This window comes from Oncorhynchus kisutch, linkage group LG1, assembly GCF_002021735.2.
Source record: "Oncorhynchus kisutch isolate 150728-3 linkage group LG1, Okis_V2, whole genome shotgun sequence".
NCBI classification, from domain to species: domain Eukaryota; kingdom Metazoa; phylum Chordata; class Actinopteri; order Salmoniformes; family Salmonidae; genus Oncorhynchus; species Oncorhynchus kisutch.
The window spans coordinates 67674694-67700956 of NC_034174.2; the positions used below are offsets into that span (position 1 = coordinate 67674694).

At 44.6% G+C, this 26263-nt stretch overlaps 1 protein-coding gene across 2 annotated transcripts in view; it reads right to left on the reverse strand.

Annotated features, from left to right (window-relative positions):
- Positions 1–2894: 2894 nt before the first annotated feature.
- Positions 2895–26263, reverse strand: part of LOC109888552 (ubiquitin carboxyl-terminal hydrolase 43-like) — a 102837-nt gene continuing 79468 nt past the window's right edge. Inside the window, exons 8-16 of one of the 2 annotated variants that reach the window (XM_031831213.1) lie at positions 26121–26232; positions 18555–18658; positions 13274–13351; positions 12978–13107; positions 11567–11686; positions 11194–11452; positions 10773–10931; positions 10246–10407; positions 2895–7587 (exon numbers count right to left, since the gene is read on the reverse strand). In XM_031831213.1, coding sequence (XP_031687073.1) covers positions 6365–7587; positions 10246–10407; positions 10773–10931; positions 11194–11452; positions 11567–11686; positions 12978–13107; positions 13274–13351; positions 18555–18658; positions 26121–26232 — 2347 coding nt within the window. In that variant the 3' untranslated portion in view covers positions 2895–6364. Of the gene's footprint in view, positions 7588–10200; positions 10408–10772; positions 10932–11193; positions 11453–11566; positions 11687–12977; positions 13108–13273; positions 13352–18554; positions 18659–26120; positions 26233–26263 lie in introns of both variants that reach the window. The other variant, XM_031831209.1, reaches the window with a different exon arrangement.

Consider the following 26263-nt stretch of genomic DNA (forward strand, 5'->3'; position numbering starts at 1 on the left):
GAGAGAGAAAGAAAGAGAGAAAGAGAGAATTAGAGATAGCATACTTCAATTCACACAGGACACCAAATAGGACAGGAGAAGTACTCCGATATAACAAACTGACCCTAGCCCCCCGACACATAAACTACTGCAGCATAAATACTGGAGGCTGAGACAGGAGGGGTCAGGAGACACTGTGGCCCCATCCGAGGACACCCCCGGACAGGGCCAAACAGGAAGGATATAACCCCACCCACAGCCCCCACACCACTAGAGGGATATCTTCAACCACCAACTTACCATCCTGAGACAAGGCCGAGTATAGCCCACAAAGATCTCCGCCACGGTACAAACCCAAGTGGGGGGCACTAAACCCAGACAGGAAGATCACATCAGTGACTCAACCCACTCAGGTGACGCACCCCTCCCAGGGACGGTATGAAAGAGCCCCAGTAAGCCAGTGACTCAGCCCCTGTAATAGGGTTAGAGGCAGAAAATCCCAGTGGAAAGAGGGGAACCGGCCAGGCACAGACAGCAAGGGAAGTCTTCAGGAAGGCAGTGAGTTGCTGCCTTTTCAAATTTTTTTGAGAGGAATGGAAGATTCGATATAGGCCGATAGTTTTTTATATTTTCTGGGTCAAGGTTTAGCTTTTTCAAGAGAGGCTTTATTACTGCCACATTTAGTGAGTTTGGAACACATCCGGTGGTTAGAGAGCCGTTTATTATGTTCAACATAGGAGGGCCAAGCACAGGAAGCAGCTCTTTCAGTAGTTTAGTTGGAATAGGGGCCAGTGTGCAGCTTGAAGGTTTAGAGGCCATGACTATTGCTTTTTAGTTAGCTTTGCGACAGTATCAAAAAGGAATTTCGGATTGTTCTTATTTTCCTCAATTCAGTTAGAAAAATAGGATGATCAAGCAGCAATAAGGGCTCTTCGGTACTGTATGGTACTGTCTTTCCAAGCTAGTCGGAAGACTTCCAGTTTGAGAAGGAGGAGTGTCTTAAGTGGGATATATATACCTGTGATGGTGAGAAATATCTGGTGGTCTGAATTACAGCTGTAACGACCCGTTGGGGAGAATTAAACTTGGTTAAGCTTCTCTAGTGTCCGTGAGTTATTTAGTCTGATAAATAAGAACCTAACACATCTTTGTGAAGACTCAATAGGATACCTTTATCCTATTCATTCATCCCATCTCCTTTAGTTCACACACTGTGAATCTCTGTCTCACTGTGACTAAAGATAACAAGCCACATCTGTACATGTCTATGAATGGCTCCGAGCCATGCTGTCTGTTTCTCCATTGGAACAAAGGAGCTAATTGTATCGGCATCTCTACTCACCCTCAGGTGTCAGGGCAACGGAGTGTTGAATGTTCTACCTGTCGGTGCACCATGTATCCCATGATTCACTGGTATGAAATCAAATGGAAGGCTAATATACACAATTTCATATATGCACAACTTCATTTCTCAAGATGTTCTTGCAGCATAAATTACATTAAAATGAATTTGTCTGGTCTCATTGCCTTCAATCTATGTCTCAGGGCAGGTTTGCTTTTCCAAATAGAACAAGAATGTGATGAACGTTGGAACTAAACCCTATATGATCCAATTATATAATCTGCACTCAACCACTAGACACCACCATACCAACTGCAATAGTGCCATCTAATGAGCAATTATTGCCAACCATGTGAAATTGACTAATTGTCGAAATTATCTAAATTCTGGCATTAGGGTGATGAATGTATGATGCATCATAGTGATCAAGTGAATGATAGAATGTCAGCTCACATTAAAGTGAGCTGCTGCTTAGCCCCACTCTCTATGTACATCCAAAACGACACCCTATTGGGCTCTGGTTAGAGTATTTTCCCTACATAGGGATAATGAGCACATCCCTTCAAGAAAATACAGGAAGGGAAATAGCTTTGGTTAACAGGCTGCTCTTATTACCAAAATAATAAAAGCCTCTTGCTCCAACACTGATGAGATATACAGGACTAGAGGCCTCTTACAGTATGTCCGAACATTTGTTAAGGAAATCTTATTGAATTTCAAAAGAGGCAAAATATTAAAATGAGAGTTTTGAAAGTAGAGTTTGAAAAATGAATTGTCCTGCTCAGTTGCGTCTATTATTCATTGTTGTTTCAGTCACTCAATAGAATCAACCCTTTTGGTCTGTTTATTCTTTTTGAACTGTGAAAGTGCAGATTTGCTTGGAATTGTTCAGCGCACTTATGTCCTTGGTACTTGGCCTTTAATTCAAAACATGCCAGTTCATTCTAAGTAATTGCATCAGGGCTGGGGTTTCAATTTGCATTGAAGGCAGTCAATTCAGAAAGTAAAGTTAATTTTAAAAAATTGCATCTGTTCTCAATGACTTCTCAATAAACTGATTAGTAGAAGCTATTTACTTCAAAAGTGTTTCATTTTATAATTTTTAAAATCACCTCCTGAATTGAATGCCTTCAATTCGAATTGAGCCCAGCACTGAAGTACAACAATGTGAACCTTTCAAAGAAATACTGGCATGGGTGGTGGGAGAGATGATGTTTATAGGTGTTCTTTATGTAGACGCTTGAAGAGTATGAAGACAGCTCCAACAATGGAACCAAGCACCATACTATACTCACATATACTATACTATACACTGAGTGTAAAAAACATTAAGAACACGAAGCAATAAGGCCTGAGGGGGTGTTGTTTATGGCCATTATTGCCATTATAAACTGGTTACCAATGCAATTAGACCAGTAAAAAGTCATGCTTTGTCATTCCTGTGCTATATGGTCTGATATACCACGGCTGTCAGCCAATCAGCATTCGGGCTCGAACCACTCAGTTTAGAATATACAATACACATGTATCCAAGTGAGTGAATACAGAATACATAACTGCACACAAACCCAAGTGTGTTAAACAATGTGCTTTATTTGCAGTATAAACATATTAGGCAGATACAAACCCTCGTGGTCGTTTTACAGTAATAGTTTTACAGTAATAACATATACCTTGTCGTACTCTTGTGCATAGAAGAACAGTACACACCACAGTTGAGGCCTATACTTGTGCATCAGCCTTAACCTCATAGCCCTGCGATTTATACAAGGCTATAATACATCATGTCTCCCTTTATACATATATTATATAGAGCTATGTGTATTCATATATTTACAAAACTCTTATAAAATGTAGAAAAGTTGCATATAAATCATCTTTATCCCACATGTCACAAAATAATTGGAAAAAAACCTTCATTTGTAGTCTTCATTTTAATTTTGGTACAAGTAAACTTTGTGGTAGGTACATAGTGTCCTCATCTAGAACAAAAGAAAAACAAAATGTCAATGAACATTACAGACTTTGTGTCCCATCTGAACGCTCTTATTCCCACAGCAGACATAATATGTTTGTTTCTGTGACATAGAGTATAACTAATGGTTAATATGGCACTATTTTGACATATTTTAATGAGACCATGTTGTCTATAGATAAGACATGCTATCTATCACCAAGCATAGCTCGGTCACAGAAAAGACCTACGGGCAACAGTGAAGTTTTAAGACGGTTGACTGCGAAGTACTGTAGCAACTCAAACTCAACACCCCTCTGTCCCCCAGGAATTCAAGCTGCAAAGACAAATGACAAAACTTCACAATTCAGGATTGTAATAGGCTTATTTATTTAACATGAAACTGATGTGATCCTCCATCTTCCCAATAGAGTCAATAGTGACTGGTGAGTTTGATACTGTAAAAAATTGCTCCAGGATAATACCAATGCTTTGGCTTGGTCCACTAATTATTGTGAGTGAAAACTGGCTATACGAACAAAAGGCTTAATTTGTTAAAGAAATGAGCTGAAAACTGCCCATATGGATTTGGTACCTCATTGTTATCCATGCTTGGTGTACCAATGACAAGCTGTTGAATTGCTGCCCACAATGCTTCCTTCAACTTACACTTCAGCAGTATATTCTATGTGCAAAACATGGACACGACGTGACCAGAAATTCATTCAATCTTTATTGCTTAGAACTGTGCCCGAGTGGCACAGGCAGACGCTAAGTGTAAGGAGTTAATTAGTGTCAAGGACTAACTGGTGTGGGGTGTTGAAGTGTTTTTCTCACCCCTACGATAAAGTGTGGCATTGCTAGGTCCATTAAAAGTATAAACTGAAAGCTACATATACTGTAGCTGTACATATACTGTAGCTGTACATATACTGCAGCTGTACATATACTGCAGCTGTACATATACTGCAGCTGTACATATACTGTAGCTGTACATATACTGCAACTGTACATATACTGTAGCTGTACATATACTGCAGCTGTACATATACTGTAGCTGTACATATACTGTAGCTGTGCATATACTACAGCTGTACATATACTGTAGCTGTACATATACTGTAGCTGTACATATACTGCAGCTGTACATATACTGTAGCTGTACATATACTGCAACTGTACATATACTGTAGCTGTACATATACTGTAGCTGTACATATACTGCAGCTGTGCATATACTGTAGCTGTACATATACTGTAGCTTTCAGGAAGGAAAATGGATGACTAACAGGTAAAAATGTAAAAGCTTCTCAGACTCAGACATTGCGTGACTGCCAGTAGCTACAGCCTCTTCCCACGGTGTACCTTAACGACTCTTAAGAAGGGATATTGTACCGTAGAGACTCGACCCAATTACACCGCTAATTTCAACCCAGTGAGAGCGAGGGTGTTTCAATCGAACGCCTACGCCGTTAACGCCAGGCGAGAGCTCTGCCGATTGGAGCAGAGGGGACCTTTAGTCAGTGGCCAAAGAGACTTGATGAGAGACACGATGGATGACAGGGAATGAAAAAAAGATGGATCGAGGTGGAGGAGTGAAGGGAGAGAGGATGAGAAGTAAGACTGGATAAGGGGGGGGGCCAAAGAGCTCATCAAGGTTGATAAATAACACGTATGTGACATTCAGGGGTGATCGGACCAGTGCATCTACTGCCTACTGTAGTGGACAGTCTGATGATTCAAATAAATGACCTTACTGTTACAGTGACCTTACTGTTACAGTGACCTTACTGTTACAGTGCATGATCCTTCATTGAGAACTGCATAGTGATGCAATCCATCGACACCGCTTGCCTCTCTAATACAGTACCGCATAGACCTACATACCAGAATGTCAGTGTATCAGCATCAGAAAGTTCCATTACCTACCGGTAGCAAGAATAGATCAATCTGAGGTCATTTTGTACTAATTTAAAACACAGTCATTTCCTTAGAATCATAAAGCCAGATTTCAGTGCTAAAAATGTCAAATTTCCATATAAATGTACTTGAATTTATAATAATGGATTGTGTGGTCAAACTGCATATTTTCACGAGCTTAAGAATGAAGGGGGACGTGTTGCGTAGGCCAAGATATATTGTTAGGAGGGTCCCCTTCTTACTGCATGAAAGGGAGAGTTCGGTACCATTGGCATTGTAGAAAGTGCAATATCATAACCTTCACTTGCAATGTGTGAATCTATATAGCAGCCAGTTTGCAGTGCAAGCAGCACGTACAACCAGTTATTAAATCATTCATAGTTCAATCTAGGAGGAAATCACCTATTAAAGCTCTGATGTAGACTTTCAATGAATCAATGTTTTTGTCCAAATCTTCTAGAGCGTGTAGACATAATAACGAAACGTATTGTCATGACACTGTCATAACATTCCTTTAGGTGCTACCATTGGACAAACCGATCGAGGAGGATAGTGATGAATGCCATTCATTTACTACGATTTTAAGACACGAGTGTAGATAATGTGTGTACGTGTGTGTGCATGCCTGTGTGTGCATGTATGTGTGTGAATACAACATGTGCTTCCGGTGCTGACCAGGTGTCCACAAACTCATTGGTTAAAAACTGCATATCAGTTACTGAGGCACTTGTTAAGTCACAATAATTTTTACACATAAATAAAATCAAAACTGGAATAAGAAAATATTCATTCTGATATGACATTTTGTTTATGTTAGCAGTTGTACTTGTGTCACCTTTCCTAAATATTCTCCTTGTCCCTGTGAATGGCTCTTTCACTGACGCTACACCCCTCCACGCCACCTTGTGTGGTTTTCACATACCTGTGCTTCTGTGCTACAGGAGTATCCTTCCAGTGGAGCTCCATTGCTTTGATCAGGGTCAGATTGATTAGTGCACAAAGTCACTGTAGCAAAATGTAGTAAAAACATTTTGCAATGGAAAACAAAAACATAGCATTTCTTACTCGACAAATGAAGATAATCCCTCCCTGTTCAGTCCATTTCTTCTGTTTGGTGCCTAGTGAAAACGACCCTGGTGTGTGTGTGTCAGGGTGTGTGTGTGTGTCAGCTAAAAGCTGGACTCGGGGACCGTCCTCTTGCGTCCCAGTGAGTTGGTACTATAGCGAGTCCTCTGCAGGGTACCGTAGGAGGGCGTCTCTGCTGTGAGGCTGCGAGGGGGCGGAGCCACGTCATGGGACATCCCTTTGCGGTGTAAAGAGGCGGTCCTTCGCATGCTAGACTCCTCCTTGCTGGGGATGTTGGATGAGCTCTGAGAGCGTTTGATATGGGCAGCAGCGGCGCGTCTGGCTTTACCGTTGGGCAGCTCGTCTCCGAGACGATTGGCACTCCCGTTGCGGGGGGCTCCGTTGGATTTCGCCTCCCCCGTCTTCGTGGCCCCGCCTGGGGCTCCACTGGACAGGGACAGCTGGGAGATGCTGGACCCGCCGACGTCGCCAACCTTTCCAGAGTCGGACTTGCGAGACGATGACGACTCCTTGTCCTTCTTCTTGAAGTTGCTTTTGAAGAAAGACAGCAGCCCCTCGTGGCTCTTGGAGGCCTCCTCTACCTTCTCACCCTTCCTTCTCTTTTCTCCCTCGGGTGGTACCATACAGTCCCTTGGTGGTGGGTCCTGGTGGCCCTTGGTCCCTCTCCTCAGGGTGCCTTCCCAGTCTCTGTCCCTGAGGCTGTGGGTGCTGGAGCTGGACTGGATGCCTGCACTAGACCCCCTCCTAGATGGGGCCTCTTGGGGCTTTCCCTGGTCCTTCTCCTTACTCTTCTTGGTGCTCCTCCTGGTCAGAGTGTTAGTACTACTACTACTGCCCATCCTACCCTCGTCCCTCTGGTCTCTCTGATCCCCCTGGTCTCTCTGCTGCTGATGGGACCCTTTGCTACTTCGTCTCAGACTCCCTGTCTTGTCTGTGACTGGTCTTCTCTGGCCCTCTGGCATCTGCGGAGACTCTGATTGTCCCATGCAGTTCAGGCTGCTTCCCACATTGGGGGAGCTGATGGCAGGACCCTTCCGGCTCTCAGAGCCCGTCATTAAGTTGACTATAGAGTCCTTGGTGCAGCGAGGTCTTCTTCCAGACTCGAGGTACTCCACCAGTTCCACAGGGGCAGGGGTGGGGATGGGAGCAGGGGCGGCCTCGGCTGCAATATTTTGGCGGTCCTTGGAGCCGAACGACCAGCGTAGCGGGAAGACCTTGTTCAGTGTCTCTTTGTTCTTAGTGGGGGTCCTCATGCTGACGCTACGACCCTGGATGCCCCGTACGAACGGCCTGGTCTCAAAACCACCTGGTGGTGAAAGAGAGAGAGAAAAGAACACTTTACCATAGTGTCTCTGACATTTTAAGCTAGACTAACTTTACATTTTCAAACCCCATCTATTAAATTGTAAATAACAAGCACAGCGATCACAATGAGCTTTTTTTCCGGCAACATTATATACAGTTGAAGTCAGAAGTTTACATACACCATAGCCAACTATATTTAAACTCAGTTTTTCACAATTCCTGACATTTAATCCTAGTAAAAGAAATCCCTGTTTTAGGTCAGTTAGGATCACCACTTTATTTTAAGAATGTAGGCCTCCTTGCTCGCACACGCTTTTTCAGTTCTGCCCACAAATTTTCTATGGGATTGAAGTCAGGGCTTTGTGATGGCCACTCCAATACCTTGACTTTGTTGTCCTTAAGCCATTTTGCCACAACTTTGGAAGTATGCTTGGGCTCATTGTCCATTTGGAAGACCCATTCGCGACCAAGCTTTAACTTCCTGACTGATGTCTTGAGATGTTGCTTCAATACGTCCACATCATTTTCCTTTCCTCATGATGCCATCTATTTTGTGAAGTGCACCAGTCCCTCCTGCAGCAAAGCACCCCAACACCATGTTGCACCGTGAACCACCCCGGTGCTTCACGGTTGGGATGGTGTTCTTCGGCTTGCAAGAATCCCCCTTTTTCCTCCAAACATAACGATGGTCATTATGGCCAAACAGTTCTATCTTGTTTCATCAGACCAGAGGACATTTCTCCAAAAAGTAAGATCTTTGTCCCCATGTGCAGTTGCAAACCGTAATCTGGCTTTTTTAAGGCAGTTCTGGAGCAGTGGCTTCTTCCTTGCTGAGCGGCCTTTCAGGTTATGTCGATATAGGACTCGTTTTACTGTGGGTATAGATACTTTTGTACCTGTTTCCTCCAGCATCTTCACAAGGTCCTTTGCTGTTGTTCTGGGATTGATATGCACTTTTCATAACAAAGTATGTTCATCTCTAGGAGACAGAACGCGTCTCCTTCCTGAGCGGTGTAACGGCTGCGTGGTCCCATGGTGTTTATACTTGCATACTATTGTTTGTACAGATGAATGTGGTACCTTCAGGCATTTGGAAATTGCTCCCAAGGATGAACAAGACTTGTGGAGGTCTACCATTTCTTTTCTGAGGTCTTGGCTGATTTATTTAGATTTTCCCATGACGTCAAGCAAAGAGGCACTAAGTTGAAAGGTAGGCCTTGAAATACATCCACAGGTACACCTCCAATTGACTCAAATTATGTCAATTAGCATATCAGAAGCTTCTAAAACCATGACATCATTATCTGGAATTTCCCATGCTGTTTAAAGGCACAGTCAACTTAGTGTATGTAAACATCTGACCCACTGGAATTGCGATACAGTGAATTATAAGTGAAATAATCTGTCTGTAAACAATTGTTGGAAAAATGTCTTGTGTCATGCAGGAAGTAGATGTCCTAACCGACTTGCCAAAACTGTAGTTTGTTAACAAGAAATTTGTGGAGTGGTTGAAAAACGAGTTTTAATGACTCCAACTTAAGTATATGTAAACTTCTGACTTCAACTGTATGTAGGCATGGACTGTGCATGTATAGGAAGAGATTACGTAAATGCACATCCACAGTTAGAGTAGAATGTGTTCAGCTTAACATTAAAGAGGTGATGCACTCTATGCTCACGTGTGGCGTATTAGCAACAACATGGAATAATAATAACCACTGATTAGATTTCGTTTTTCCAGATGCTCAAAGTGCTTTAAATAGGGGAGAAGTTGTGCCAAAGGGGAAAGTTGAGCCACCCTTGTTTCTAGGAAACCATACACAATAATCTTTTGACCAAATATTTAGGATGAGGTCATCCTTTTCTCGAGCCTGTGAAGGAAGAAACCACATGTAAAAAGTGGTAAGCAAGTTAGGTCCAAAAAATAGATAGTCACAAAGCAAAATTAATTTATTGTGAATTTTTATGATGCTTGTGTCTAAACCAAAGTAGATCATTTTAAGATTGTTCTATACATCAGTTGGGGTCTCTATAAGCTCAATATGTGGTCCTAAACCTAGCAGGAAAGTGCATCCTTGTATCTGTGTGGGATAATATAGCCAAAATGTTTGTCTTAGGGTCATTTGAGCCAATGGCTACTTGAGCAAATGTATGTGTTTTCTTCCCAGGTGTAAGGCATTATCGCTGGGATATGAGGTAACAACAGGGCCTCAACAGTTTCCCGTGTCTATCAAGAATGGTCCAACACCCAAAGGACATCCAGCACACTTGACACAACTTTGGAAAGCATTGGAGTCAACATGGGCCAGTGTCCCTGTGGAACACGTTTGACACCTTGTAGAGTCCATGCCCTGACAAATTGAGGTTGTTCTGAGGGCAAAAGGGGGTAATTAAATATTAATAAGATATTCCCAATGTTTGGTATACTCAGTGTATGTAAATATCTTTGTTAGAAATAATACTGTTTCCCTTGACGGAGTGATGTTGAATGTAAACCACTCAACTTACCCCACTCTCCCCTACTGTAGTAATGGGGAAACTCACCACCACCACCCATCACCACCAATGGAATGAAGACCGAAGAACGTTTTTGTTTTTAAATATTTTCTTTTACCTTTCTTTGGTTTACCATGCATCTCATGTTTCCCAGGCCCCTCACCTTCCTCCTCTCTGGGCAGGTCATCAAGGAAGACGGGGGACTCCGGGGAGTCGTGGACAGAGGAGGGGCAGGTGGTGGAGGAGCGGGACACCAGACTACCCCTCTTACTGTCCCCATTCAGACGGACCAGCCAGTGGTCCGACATGGAGGAACTGGTGGAGCCTACAGAGTGGAGAGATACGTTTCTGTGACTATGGGCACTGGACAAGAAAGACACATGTCAGTTCCATTCCAGTCAATACAGAAAATACAGAAAAACTACACAGATAATTGCTATGTAGAATAAAGCATTTAGCAATTGAAATATCACATTGAGGTTTTGCTGGTTCAGGTGGTTGGAACATGGTGCTTGAGTGAGAGTTATGAGTTAACCTTTAGTGGATAAAGGCTGAATGGTCTTGATGTATCTAATACTACCTCTGTACGGAGTTCAGCTGTAATGGAATTGAACCCTGAGTGAACTCTCTCCTGTGATGTGTGTGTGTCCATGCCTGTGTGTTTGTGTGTGTGTGTGGTACACTACCCACCTCTGATTGAGCTGCTGGCGGACCAGGGGGGGATGACGTTACGTCTCTGGTAGAACAGTATGTAGGCCCCCCTGGTACACACCTCCTCCTCAGGCACCAGGTCCACACTGCTGTCGTCATAGCTGTACCACTGACCGTCCACTGAGTTCCTGCAGTACGCTGCAAAACGCACACAGGACTGTAGAGACAGGCTGCACCACAATCATTATTTCCTGGGTATAGTAATGTAAGTTGATGTGACCACTATAGAGGAGGGCACTGCACTGTTATGCATGTCCTATGTATCATCATTATTTGGCAGTAGGCATCTCTCTCACTAACAATATTCTCTCCTCACTTCTCGATCAACAGCCAGTCAGTATGCCTCTCTCATCAACATCACGTCTCCTACATCAATGGTATATCAATGGCCAACCAGTACCTGTGTAATGTCCGCCGTGCATCCCACCATGGTGGTTACACACTGCATAGAGGTCATAGAGGAAGTCAGGAGGCAGGGCCATGTCTGGGTGACTAATATGATGACTGCTGCCTTCAGGCTGTTTCCATGTGGGGGGCCAGGGTCCCAGGTCCCCCAGGTTCCTCATGCTCTGGGACCTCTTCACCACGTGGGGGGCCATGTCCAACCCGGCCAGGGGGAAGCGCACCTGGGTGGACAGCTTGTTGCGCCGCTCGCCCACCTGATTCATTGAATTTTTTATCAACTATCAAGGTTAACACAATGAATGACTTATTTCCATTGTGGTGCTTTTGGGAAGAACGGCAATCCGCTACATGTGATCGGCTCCAGTTACCTGTCGGAAGCGTTTGAGGTGGAGGATGAGGATGTCGGGGAGGGTCCACAGGGACATCTTCACCATGCCCTGCTGGAGCTGCTTACAGTGGGGACACTTCCATGCGTCGTCTGGGGCCAACTGGAGAGAACACACACACGGTCAGTAGGGACACATCCATGTGTCGTCTGGGGCCAACTGGAGAGAACACACACACGGTCAGTGGGGACACTTCCATGCGTCGTCTGGGGCCAGCTGGAGAGAACACACACACGGTCAGTGGGGACACTTCCATGCATCGTCTGGGGCCAACTGGAGAGAACACACACACGGTCAGTGGGGACACTTCCATGCGTCGTCTGGGGCCAACTGGAGAGAACACACACGCACACACACACGGTCAGTGGGGACACATCCATGCGTCGTCTGGGGCCAACTGGAGAGAACACACACATGGTCAGTGGGGACACTTCCATGCGTCGTCTGGGGCCAGCTGGAGAGAACACACACACGGTCAGTGGGGACACATCCATGCATCGTCTGGGGCCAACTGGAGAGAACACACACACGGTCAGTGGGGACACATCCATGCATCGTCTGGGGCCAGCTGGAGAGAACACACACACATCCATGCATCGTCTGGGGCCAGCTGGAGAGAACACACACACGGTCAGTGGGGACACATCCATGCATCGTCTGGGGCCAGCTGGAGAGAACACACACACGGTCAGTGGTGACACATCCATGCATCGTCTGGGGCCAACTGGAGAGAACACACACACGGTCAGTGGGGACACATCCATGCGTCGTCTGGGGCCAGCTGGAGAGAACACACACACATCCATGCATCGTCTGGGGCCAGCTGGAGAGAACACACACACATCCATGCATCGTCTGGGGCCAGCTGGAGAGAACACACACACGGTCAGTGGGGACACTTCCATGCGTCGTCTGGGGCCAGCTGGAGAGAACACACACACATCCATGCATCGTCTGGGGCCAGCTGGAGAGAACACACACACATCCATGCGTCGTCTGGGGCCAGCTGGAGAGAACACACACACATCCATGCATCGTCTGGGGCCAGCTGGAGAGAACACACACACGGTCAGTGGTGAAGTCTCAGATAAAGTTATAGTCTTCATACACTACGTTTGTCCAAAACCATATAAAAATACTCAGGGAGTGAGAGTGAGTGAGTTAGTGAGTGAGTGAGTAAGTGAGAGAGAAATTAACTTATGAATCGACTAATGCAATATTAAAGCTGCTATATGTACTGTAACTTTTTGGTCGACTCGACCCAATTCACATAGAGATCTGTCATTCTCAATGAAAGGAGGTACAATTTCTGCATAGTGCATCTTTAATGTTCAGTACCCCAAGGGTAGGTTAAGACCAGTTGCATTGGACGGTATTGTACAGTCCATGTTACCTGTTCCTCTTTGGTGTAGAGCTGAAAGCAGTCGTCCAGGGTACAGCTGTGCTGCTGCAGGTGCTGCTGCTGCTGGACTCTCACACTCTCTGAGTCCTTCACCACCTCCTCCTGGATGTTACCAAACAGACTGACACACACACACGCAAAAAGTTGGGGTATGAGTGTGTGTGTTTGTGAGAGAGTGAGCGAGATAAAAACAGAGTGAATCGTTCTACGCAATAAATAATGAATGTGTGTGTGTGTTTCTGAGTCAATTGATTTGGTGTGTGTACATGTGTATGTCCAGTGCTCACCATTCCTTGATCTTGTGTTCCCACTCAATCACCAGCTTCACGTGGGGTGGTCCTCCTGGGCCACATAACTTCAGGGCTCTGGAAAACATATTACATGATGAATACATTCTATCTTCTGAGTACAAAGTCTACTAGACTGGGTACAATGTCTACTAGACTACCACTGGATACAATGTCTACCAGACTACCACTGGGTACAATGTCTACCAGACTACCACTGGGTACAATGTCTACCAGACTACCACTGAGTACAATGTTTACCAGACTACCACTGGGTACAATGTCTACCAGACTACCACTGGGTACAATGTCTACCAGACTACCACTGGGTACAATGTCTACCAGACTACCACTGGGTACAATGTATACCAGACTACCACTGGGTACAATGTCTACTAGACTACCACTGGGTACAATGTCTACCAGACTACCACTGGGTACAATGTCTACCAGACTACCACTGGGTACAATGTCTACCAGACTACCACTGGGTACAATGTATACCAGACTACCACTGGGTACAATGTCTACTAGACTACCACTGGGTACAATGTCTACCAGACGACCACTGGGTACAATGTCTACTAGACTACCACTGGATACAGTGTCTACCAGACTACCACTGGATACAATTTCTACTAGACTACCACTGGATACAATGTCTACCAGACTACCACTGGGTACAATGTCTACCAGACTACCACTGGGTACAATGTCTTCTAGACTACCACTGGATACAATGTCTACCAGACTACCACTGGGTACAATGTCTACCAGACTACCACTGGGTACAATGTATACCAGACTACCACTGGGTACAATGTCTACCAGACTAACACTGGGTACAATGTCTACCAGACTACCACTGGATACAGTGTCTACCAGACTACCACTGGGTACAATGTCTACTAGACTACCACTGGATACAGTGTCTACTAGACTACCACTGGGATAGAACTGGCCTAGGTATCTCATACAGTCATTTTTTCACATAGACAAAGGTTTGTGTCTCATACCTCAAGGATTACTGTTTAAAATGCCATTACAAGTGGAGTTGTATTATGTGTCGTATTACACTGCATTTATTGAGTCCATCTGTAACTTACACTGTAATACACATCAGTATTCTGCAGCATGATACTTGTAGTATTCCCAGTTTGTAAGCACAGTCGTCAAGCCTTCGGAATCCAAAAGTGTTAGACATTGTTTTGATGCCATCAGGTCCATGCTAACCTTTCCCTATTAGTTATGGTGTATATGTGTGTGTGTGTGTAAACAAACATCAGTATTCTGTATTCTAAGTCAAGCCATTGTTTACCTGAGACTTCCATCACGGTAAAACATTCCTGACTCAAATGTACAGGTAATCTTTGTAGTGAGTTTGATTGATGATAAGAGGTGCTGATGCAGTGGAATACAATGGGCACCGGTTAGTGGGCACAGTGGGAATCTCTGAAATGCGCCACTAGGTGTCAGGCTTCCATAAGGTATTGACGTCAAGAGTAAACTCAAACCACATTGATCATAGTGTTGATTACTAAACCAGCATGAAATGAAAGTGACTGAAAATACATCCATTTAATGAAAGCGACTGCTTTCTGTTATAACTGTGAACTGAGTGCTCTGTACTCTTCTCTGTGACTTTCAACTGTTGCCAAGCAGCTGCCACAAGAGACACGACACTGTTGTGTGACAAGGATCATTCATCTCCCTTTTGGTCTCATTGACACAAAAGGGGTGCTATAAAAGGCAAACCTTCAACGTCTCTCTCTTCAACAATCCCTCTCCAGGAAACAGGGAGTTCTGAGGTAGAAACACAGACGGAGAAATACATCCGGGGAATCAACTTAGTGTCTGAAGCACTGCTGTCAGAAGAACTATTCATTTGATGTGTGAGCGTGTGTTTGCTTGTGTCCTTGAAAGTGTAAGTTGTAAAGGTAAGTTAGTCCTCGGTTGTGTCAGGGTGTGTGCTGCTGTCTGCCTTTGACTCAACCGAAGGTCACAGTCCCAGTGGCTACAGACAGACAGTGATGAGTGATGAATACACACTGAGGCAGATCTAACACCTCCTCTACCTGCAGGACACTGGGACATAAAGGACACTGGGACATAAAGGACACTGCTTCAATAGTGGATGTAGTCTGACATTTCTCTGTGTGTGTGTGTTCATGGACCAGGGAGATCGCTTTAGTTTGAAGTCAAAGTAGAGACATCCAACCAGGTCCCAAGAACGTGTAGAATTGCCTTCAAAACCGGCCACTAGGGGGAAAAGTGAGCGCTATTACTTTAAAGTAAGCTGTTGGCTTGCTAGGGTGTTGTGGACAGGGATGGTGGATGGGTTTAAAAGCTGCAATCTGGCATTGAGAGTTTCGTGTTCAATCCCAGTGCTGGGCAATGGTATAATGCCTTTCCAAAACTTTCACCCCCAGCAAGTGTTTGTATTTAACTTATGGGGAGTTAGGTAACAGTGTCTCAACTTAAATGTCAAAAAACGACGTTTACCATGACTTCACCCATAGACGTTTAGAAAAACCTCTAATTTCAAAGTGAAACTGATACCTTGTTAGCATGGACAGGCGTGTGCACACACTGTATGAGCACAAAGGACTGAATCTGTGACTCTTTATAATGTAAAGGACGTTCTTTGTGTGTGTGTGTGTGTGTGTGTGTGTGTGTGTGTGTGTGTGTGTGTGTGTGTGTGTGTGTGTGTGTGTGTGTGTGTGTATGTGTGTGTGTGTGTAATCATGTCTGGATGCATGTTTATTGTGTTCATCAATATCACCTCAGAATTAAAAGCCAGCTTCGCTCCACAGAAGACCACGGCCCCATTAATTCCTTTCACGTTCACACATTATTCCAACCCGCCTTCAAATCCACACAGAAACAATTGCAATTAAGGAAGAGAGGCTGCTTGTCAAAATGAATCTGACTGTGTAATTCAGAGCTGAAAAGTCTGCCACGGTCTGAACCCAACGTCTTAAATGCTTACTTATGACTTTACTAACTGGGGGGCAAAGAGCAGGCACTTAGGCACTATAGCAGAGCTGCTTATAGGATTTGTTTTTGTCTCTGTCATGGAAGAGATTAAAATAAGAGTTACAGAGATGGGGAGAGAGAGAGTATGATGTCACTGTTATTCTTTTGCCTGGATAAAAATGCTAATCCCACAAAAGGAAATCAAGGAAGACAACCTAGTTTCCCCCCCCCCCTCTGAATTCCAATTGTGTTGACTGTATTTTCAGTACAGAATGACCATGTCAAGAGGCACTTGTGTCACAACTCTTTACAATGTATCTTTGTCATGTACTCGGACTTGGAATCCAGCCTCAATACACTCAGACAACAATGCCCTCTGATTCAAAGCACTATTGTGGTTCCAATGGCTCCTTCGAAAACATGCATGTGTGTCACACACACACGCGCTCCTTCAATGGCCATGCCTGTGTCCCATCCCTTGTCCGTCACACGCCATTCTAATACCCTTGAGAACAGTCCTACTTCTCAAACCTCCCCTCCTCTTCACCTTTCCTTTCCCTGCCGATCAATACCACTTCCTTTTATAATACCAGACCTCCTGATACCCTGAAGGAGCGGTTGAAATTAGCACCAGGGGAAAGAGCGAGAGAGAGAGAGAGACGTACACATGCATGCACACACTCCCAGAGAGGGTGGTAAGCCTGTCGAGCCCTTTCTTATTGCCCTTGACCTTTCCCAGTGCCCAAGGGCCACATCTTTGACCTTCAGAGGATCACTCATTCATGGGAGAGCGAAGCTCAGAACCCGTGAAGAGTGGCTGATGATGACACCATGCCCCCCTGCTGTACAGAGCTGTCCACCTACTCAGTCCTCAGGCATCCAGCTACTTGTCAGTCAGCTGCTATTCTCTCTGTCTCTCTCTCCTCCTGTCTGTATACTTGATATGAGGAGAAAGTCTCCTGTCTCCCTGTGTTTGTGGCTCAGCTTCCCCTCTGCCTCTAGCAGAAAACCTTCCTGACCACACACATCCCCAATGTGGTTCTTTCCTAAAGAGACTCTTTTCTCTTTAATCGAATCTTGTTCATACCTGAAATTGTTGCCTCAGGCTATGTACTGTTTCTAAGGAACATCATGTTCGACATTGGCCAGGGAAAAGTCTATGAAATAACTTCCATATGACATGTTTGTAAAGCCAACGCTGTACAGAAGTCAATCCTCCCAAGTCTCCTTGCATGTCCGTTTATGAAAAATGAGTTGGTGCAATTACATTGTAAGAGGAATACAGTAATGCTGTGTTTTGATTAAAATATATATTTTTTCAACATAAAGACCAGACAGAATGGCTCCTCTCTAGCTTTAGGGAAGAACACAGTTGAAATAACAACGGAACCATGTTTTTGTTTCTAACCGCATTGTAATTCAAGGACTTTGAGAACTGAATGGTCTTGAGTGAGATGAATTGCCAGAACAAAGGATAACGGATAGTCAGCTAGGATACCACTTATTCATTCTGGTCAATTCAACTCAAAGATGATTCAGATCAAGACGTTTTTCTGATCTATCTATGCATCTCTGTATATAAGTCAGACGGTTTAACATTCGATGACACATCTTCTCTTGCAATTGCTGATGAGAGAGGGTCACACAGGCAACCCCTCTTCCCCGAACTCACCCAACCCAAGACAAGTTTACTTTTACCTAGTGTCTGACCCCATGTCCCACCTCCTCAGTAGAACTCCTGTGGCTTGAGTCCTACTGCACTATACAGTCACATCACAACAACAGCACAGCTTTAGATGGAGCTCCCTGTGGCTCCTACGACAGCTGAACCCGCTCTACAGAAGGGAGAATAAAGGCTCTTGTCTTATCTTCACTGCGACTTGATTCCTCTACCTTTTTACAGTAAGCCCCTCATGGCTCATTGGCTTCTCAAAGGCACTGTTTGCACAGAATAGGCAAGTGATCTCTACTTCAACATGACATTCATTCACCTGTGATGTTTCTGAGTGTTCAGAGATACCGTGGTTTACCATTTTATGTCTTACAGTGGAGAAAAAAAGATACTCAATGACAGGCATTTGAGTAGGCTTTATGTACAAATAGTAGCTTAGTTCAGGTATTTTGACAGAGAGAGAGAGAGAGAGTGAGAGAGAAAGAGAGAGAGTGAGAGAGAAATAGAGAGAGAAAAAGAGAGAATGAAAGAGAAAAAGAGAGATAAGAGTGTGAGTGCGAGAGAGAGAGAGAGAGAGATAGGAGAGAGAAAGCGTGCGAGAAAGATGGATAATGCAGGTGCTGGTGGTCTTACCTGTCCACGGCAGGGTGGAAGAGAGGGCGTCCATCTTGTGGGGACAGGTAGCTGTAGGAGGCAGATCCTCCCACCACTCTGACCTTGAACAGCAACCCTGCATTCTGTAGGGAGACACGGGCATTCAACGAGATAAGTGAGACATGAGATAAGACGAGGTAAGATGACACTAGAAGAGATATCATACAAACTGTTTCTATAATACAAGTGCATTGTAATACTGTAAGAACACTGCGGGAGCAAGCAGTACGGTATCTTTCTTTTAACTAAAGTAAAAATGTATCACAAACGGGTATAGGTTCCACTCATAACAACAGCATTGTTAGCGGTGTCTCTAGCTCCACAGCTCCACCCTTGACTGAACAATGTGCATTAGGAGATGAATTAGACAAGAGGGGCTAAGTTATTAGAAGGTAGAGAGGAGAATCACGTCGCAAATTAAACCTAATGGTCTCATTTGGAATGAAGGCCGCTGGAGAATAGAGCCGCAGCCAAGCATACAGAGAAATAAATGAGTAACCCTGCGTCCCAAACGGCAACATGTTCCCTACACAGTGCACTACTAGAGCCATAGGGCTCTGGTCAAAAGTAGTGCACTGTGTAGGGAATAGGGTCTCACTTGGGATGGATCCTAGTTAATAAGACCGTAACCACCAAATGAAAATGGCAAAGAAGTATTTTGTTCGGGGGAGTGGACCATACATATGAAGTTGTGAGGCTATCTTTCGTAAGACCATAATGAACAAGTCATCGTTGATGAGCAATTAGGGTGAGTTTATATGTGAGTTTAAGGGACATTTGGAACTCGAGGGAACTTCTTTGGATGAGGGAGAGTGGAGTGAATGTGAGTGGAGAGTGTGTTTGTGTGTTTGTGTGCATGTTGAAGATTAGATAAACACCTGTTTATTTAATGCCTGTGAAGATTTCATGTCATATCACTGTCTTTCTGGAGGATATTTGTACTACTTTTAATCTGTCTGGATTAGGGACAAATCAAGTGGGATTAAATATTAAACCGACATAGCCATGAGGAGAGAATATCCTTATCTTCCTTTTCAGCAAATGTTTGTATTTGTTGGGTACAGACACAAATGATCAAAAAACACAGCTTGCGAGAACAACAAACTGTATGGTGCAGAAAATACACCAAGCCTGGATGACTTGGTCAAAATCAAATGACACCCTATTCCCTATATAGTGCACTACTTCTGCATGGGGTGCCATTTCCAACACACATGGGATCCTTTTCAAAGAGACACATCCTCCCGGAGCCTCAAAGTTATCTGTCTCGTACATTCTGATCCAACTTGTAGATTTGATCCAACAGTTATCAGCATACTGCTGACTGAACCAAATCAAATGTTATTTGTCACATGCGCTGAACACAACTTTACAGTGAAATGCTTATCTACGAGCCTCTAACCAACAATGCAGTTTAAAGAAAAATATGGAAAAAAGTAACAGGTAATTAAAGAGCAGCTGTAAAATAACAATAGCAAGACTATATACAGGGGGGTACTGGTACAGAGTCAATGTGCGGAGGCACCGGTTAGTCGAGGTAATTGAGGTAATATGTACATGTAGGTAGAGTGATTAAAGTGATAGATGATAACAACAGAGCGTACCAGAGGTGTAAAAGAGGGTGGGGGGGGGGCAATGCAAATAGTCTGGGTGGCCATTTGATTAGATGTTCAGGAGTCTTATGGCTTTGGGGTAGAAGCTGTTTAGAAGCCTCCTGGACCTAAACTCGGCGCTTGCCGTGCGGTAGCAGAGAGAACAGTCTACGACTAGGGTCGCTGGTGTCTTTGACCATTTTTAGAGCCTTCCTCTGACACCGCCTGGTATAGAGGTCCTGGATGGTAGGAAGCTTGGCCCCAGTGATGTACTGGGCCGTTCGCACTACCCTCTGTAGTGCCTTGCGGTCGGAGGCCGAGCAGTTGCCATACCAGGCAGTGATGCAACCAGGATGCTCTCGATGGTGCAGCTGTAGAACCTTTTGAGAATCTGAGGACCCATGCCAAATCTTTTCAGTCTCCTGAAGGGGAATAGGTTTTGTCGTGCCCTCTTCAGGACTGTCTTGGTGTGCTTGGACCATGTAATGTGGGATCTACCAAGTGCAAGATCTGACCTCTACAACACATGGTGTGGCAAGGAACTTACCACATCATTTCGATATGGATTTTTCTGCTCCCTAAATCATAATCCTTATCCGAACTGCAGCTTGGTCCATTGATAATGTATGAACTGCAGCTTGTTATGTTAGTTTGATGTTAAGCTAATATGAAATGTGAATACAGATGGATAGATAGATAGATAGATAGATAGATAGATAGATAGATAGATAGATAGATAGATAGATAGATAGATAGATAGATAGATAGATAGATAGATAGATAGATAGATAGATAGATAGATAGATAGAGAGGGTTCAAGGGAAGTTGAAGTTTATACATTGAGCAGCCGACATGCATCAGTTATCTGATGTAACATTGTGTGTGAGCATGAAACATGGGGTCAAACTAAGGATCACATTAAAGGCCTAGCGCAGTCAAAAATGAGATTTTACTGTGGTTTATATATAGCTATACATATCCACACTAGGTTGGAATAATACTGTGAAACTGTGAAAATGATGATAATGCCCTTTAAGTGTAAGAGCTGTTTGAAAAGATTGGCTGAAATGTCTAGACTGTTTTGGTGGTGCAACGATGTACGCTGAAAGTCGGGAAGCAAGTTCAGGGAGTGAATCCGTTGAATAAATAAAATAACAAAACAAGAAACACAAACAGCGCACCGACTTAGAACAGGAACAATGACGACTGGGGAAGAAACCAAAGGGAGTGACATATAAAGGGCAGATAATCAAGGAGGTGACGGAGACCAGGTGAGTGTCATACTGCGCGTAACGATGGTGACAGGTGTGCGCCATTTCGAGCAGTCTGGTGACCTAGAGGCCGGAGAGGGAGCCCTCGTGACTAGATGCACTGAGCAGAGTGGTGGAGTTATGTCAGCATCCATACATCACACTGTGGCTTCTGCCCTCATAACACACAGATTTGTTCCAGAATACAGGGAGAGACTAAAGACAAGACCGGTATTACGTAGACCGGTATGTCCTCAGTTTGTTACAGTGGATCCACTATAGACATTATAAATACTGTAAGCAATGAGCCCCTTCCCCTGGCCATCCTGCATTCACTATACACTGTAGGGCTACTCTACACACACATTAAGCAGGAACCATGGTTTGGTACACATGCATTATTTATGATATGACTTGAAAATGTACACTTATGTAACATGAACCTATTAAAGGCAGCACTGTAGTAATGAGGTTTGTGCAGTAGGCTATAGGCCCAAAACATTATCTCTGCATATTGCCCTGCCAATGCATTGTTGTTCTTCTCAGATCATATTAAATGGTTCAGAATGGGAACATGATGCCTACCCGGCGCGCAGGGCAGCTGAATCAGGTGTACCTATCGTCAACAGTGTGAGACATATTTTAAAAATATGAATGTATGGTTGTTGTTTTTTACATAAATGACCGACTAGGAATGCCTTGGAGATCGACCGGTCAGTGACCACTGCTATAGACAATGACCCCCTCACTTCACCTTGACACTTGCTTTTTATACACACAACTATCCTCAGCTCCTAAGGCGGGCTGCCCTGTCGCTATGGGAGACGCCATGGTGATAGTGTAGTGTTTGACAAGGAGGCCTTATCCAGAGCAAACAGCGCTGGGCTCAAAGTAAAGGTAGTGCAAAGGGTGATAAGCCCCAAACAAGGTCCTACCCCCACAGAGAAGGAACTATTTCTTTACAGCTAATGTTGACACACTGATATGCATCTCCACGGCAACAAGCTCTTTGTTAAGTTAACTCCGTCAAGCTGTGTGACCATCAACTGCACTGTCTGGTTCCCTTTATTTCTCATTCATAGCAAAGCTGTATGCAGACTGAATTCACAGTTAAGTTCCAGGACAGAATTATTGTTTGGCATTTACTTGTATTTGAGGTGTTTGTTTGACTCCCTGGGGGATTTTTCACTTCAAAGTGTAGTTTGTCCTGCCTTCTCATGTCATTCTTATTTGTTTTGTGGTAGAGGAAATTCACAAGATGTTGTGGCACCTCCTGTGGGTTTGTCAACAACATACAGTGCCTTCAGAAAGTGTTCATACCCCTTGACACATTTTGTTGTATTACAGCCTGAATATAACATTTATTAAAATCATCTACAGACAATACCCCATAATCTCCCCCATAATCTCGCGCATCAGCAGGGGTGACCGGTCCGCTCCTGATCCCCGGGTTCGTCCCCTTTGACGGTGGTCCTGCGGCAGGAGCCGCGCGTCGGGGAGGGGGCACGGTCACGTATACTCCCTCTCCGGCCTCTAGGTCATCAGGCTGCTGATTAACCCGCACGCACACCTGTCACCATCGTCTCACACACCTGTACCTCATGACACTCACCTGGACTCCCATCACCTCCTTGATTATCTTCCCAATATCTGTCACTCCCCTCCCCTATCTGTTCTTTCCTCAGGTGTCGTTGACTCTGTTTTCATGTCGGTGCGTTGTTTGTGTTACGTGTTTATGATTTCAATCATTTATTCAAACACTCACTCCCTGCCCTTGCTTCCCGACTCTCAGCGCACTTGTTACACATCTAGAGTTAATTGCTATGGTGAGAGAACAATGGGGCTGTCCTGGCAGTTACAAGGAGCAGTGACACAGCAGATAATGTGTCTCAGGCAGAGTCTAAACTGACTGGGTGTAAATGGAGAGTCCTGAGACAGTCCCTACGGCCACTCCGGTTAAAGGAACGCCTCCCGTTTGAAATTAAAGCCAACTCCCTCTCATGATGGGGTTATTTTATCCAGGAAGTTGTTGAGGACTCAAGAGCACACGGACGCACACACATGGTGGCTTGTGTCTTAAGAGTGTCTGCATACGTTCCAAATGGTGCCGGACGAAATGGCAGCAGTTTTACGGTCGCCTTACCAATTCTACTATTATGTGTGTTTTTTCGCGTTATTTGTAACTTATTTTGTACATAATGTTTCTGCCACCGTATCTTACGGCAAAAAAAAACTCCTCCTAGGATTAGAAAAATATTTCGTAAGGAACCGCAGAAGGCGAGTGGGTAAGCTGCCGTTACTGTCAATATTACTCGCCAACATACAATCATTGGACAATAAATTAGACGAGGTACGATCACGAATATCCCACCAACAGGACATCAAAAACAACAGCTGGTGCACGAAATCTAAGGAAGTGTCTAAATTTTGCTGGCCTGAAGTAGAGTATCTTATGATAAACTGTACACAACACTATTTGCCAAGAGAGTTTTCATCTATACTTTTCGTGGCTGTTTATTTACCACCACAGACAGATGCTGGCACTAAGACTGCACTCAGTCAGCTGTATAAGGAAATAAGCAAACAGGAAACTGCTCACCCAGAGGCAGCGCTCCTAGTGGCTAGAGACTTTAATGCAGGGAAACTTAAATCAGTTTTACCTAATCTCTATCAACCAGAGGGAAAAAAACATTCTAGATCACCTTTACTCCACACACAGAGACGCGTACAAAGCTCTCCCTCGCCCTCCATTTGGTAAATCTGACCACAATTCTATCTGATTCCTGCTTACAAGCAAAAATTAAAGCAGGAAGCACCAGTGACTCGGTCTATAAAAAAGTGGTCAGATGAAGCAGATGCTAAACTACAGGACTGTTTTGCTATCACAGACTGGGACATGTTACTCATACTCAGCAAATTGGATGCAGTCTATCATAGTGCCATCTGTTTTGTCACCAAAGCCCCATATACTACCCACCACTGCGACCTGTATGCTCTCGTTGGCTGGCCCTCGCTTCATTTGTCAACAAACCCACTGGCCCCAGGTCATCTATAAGTCGTTGCTCACTGGTCACCATAGCAGCACCCACCTGTAGAACGCGCTCCAGCAGGTATATTTCACTAGTCACCCCCAAAGCCAATTCCTCATTGGTCACCTTTCCTTCTAGTTCTCTGCTGCCAATGACTGGAATGAACTGCAAAAATAACTCAACACCTCCCTCTGCAACTGGATCCTGGACTTCCTGATGGGCCGTCCTCAAGTGGTGATGGTAGGTAGCAACACATATACCACGCTGATCCTCAACACTTGAGCCCCTCAGGGATGCGTGCTCAGTCCCCTCCTGTACTCCCTGTTCACCCACGACTGATGAGACAGCCTACAGGGAGGAGGTCAGAGACCTGGCCGTGTGGTGCCAGAATAACAACCTATCCCTCAGCGTAACCAAGACTAAGGAGATGATTGTGGACTACAGGAAAAGGAGGACGAGCATGCCCCCATTATCATCGACGGGGCTGTAGTGGAGCAGGTTGTGAGCATCACCACATCACCAACAAACTAGAATGGTCCAAACACACCAAGGCAGTCGTGAAGAGGGCACGACAAAGCCTATTCCCTCAGGAAACTAAAAGTATTTGGCATGTGTCCTCAGATCCTCAAAAGGTTCTACAGCTGCAACATCGAGAGCATCCTAACTGGTTGCATCACTACCTGGTTCGGCAACTGCTCGGCCTCCGACCACAAGGCACTACAGAGTACGGCCCAGTACATCACCATCCAGGACCTCTACACCAGGCTCTGTCAGAGGAAGGCCCTAAAAAATTGTCAAAGACCCCAGCCACCCCAGTCATAGACTGTTCTCTCTACTACCACATGGCAAGCAGTACCGGAGCGCCAAGTCTAGGACCAAAAGGCTTCTCAAAAGCTTTTACCCCCAAGCCATAAGACTTCTGAACAGGTAATCAAATGGCTACCCGGACTACTTGCATTGTGTCCAGACCCCCCTTTTACGCTGCTGCTACTCTCTGTTTATCATATATGCATAGTCACTTTAACTATACATTCAGGTACATACTACCTCAATTAGCCTGACTAACCGGTGCCCCCGCACATTGGCTACCCGGACTATCTGCATTGTGTCCCGCCACCCGCCAATCCCTCTTTTACGCTACTACTACTCTCTGTTTATCATATATGCATAGTCACTTTAACTATACCTCCATGTACATACTACCTCAATTAGCCCGACTAACCAGTGCCTGTATATAGTCTCGCTACTGTATATAGTGAAAAATAACAGTAGCGAGGCTGTCTTTTTACCATAGTTTTTTTTCTATTTTTTTCTTTACTTATCTATTGTTCACCTAATACTTATTTTTTTACTTAGAAATTGCTTTGTTGGTTAGGGCCTGTAACTAAGCCTTTTAATCTAAGAATACCTGTTGTATTCGGCACACGTGACAAATAAACTATGATTTGATATGTCAATATGTGTGTGTGTGTGTGTGTGTGTATGAGAGACTCACTAGATCATTAGGATCTCCACCACTCTCCATTACGTGTATATTGGTAGGCTGAATGTTATTTGTGGTGGTAATAGCACTAGGTTGTTCAGGTGGAATGTACTACTGTTTCAGGTAGTAAACAGTCAGAACCAGTAGTAGTAAATTAATGGTAGTGACCAGTGGTGCCAGTGTTAACTGACCTGAGCCTGTGATCCGTTCAGCATCAGGTAATAGAGCTTGCTGAGGATACTCTGCTGGAGCTGGTCCCAGGACAGGGTACGCTCCTCTCTCATGAGGAAGGGAGGGCCGAACCTGGAGGGGGGAGGGGTGAAGGAGAGAGAGA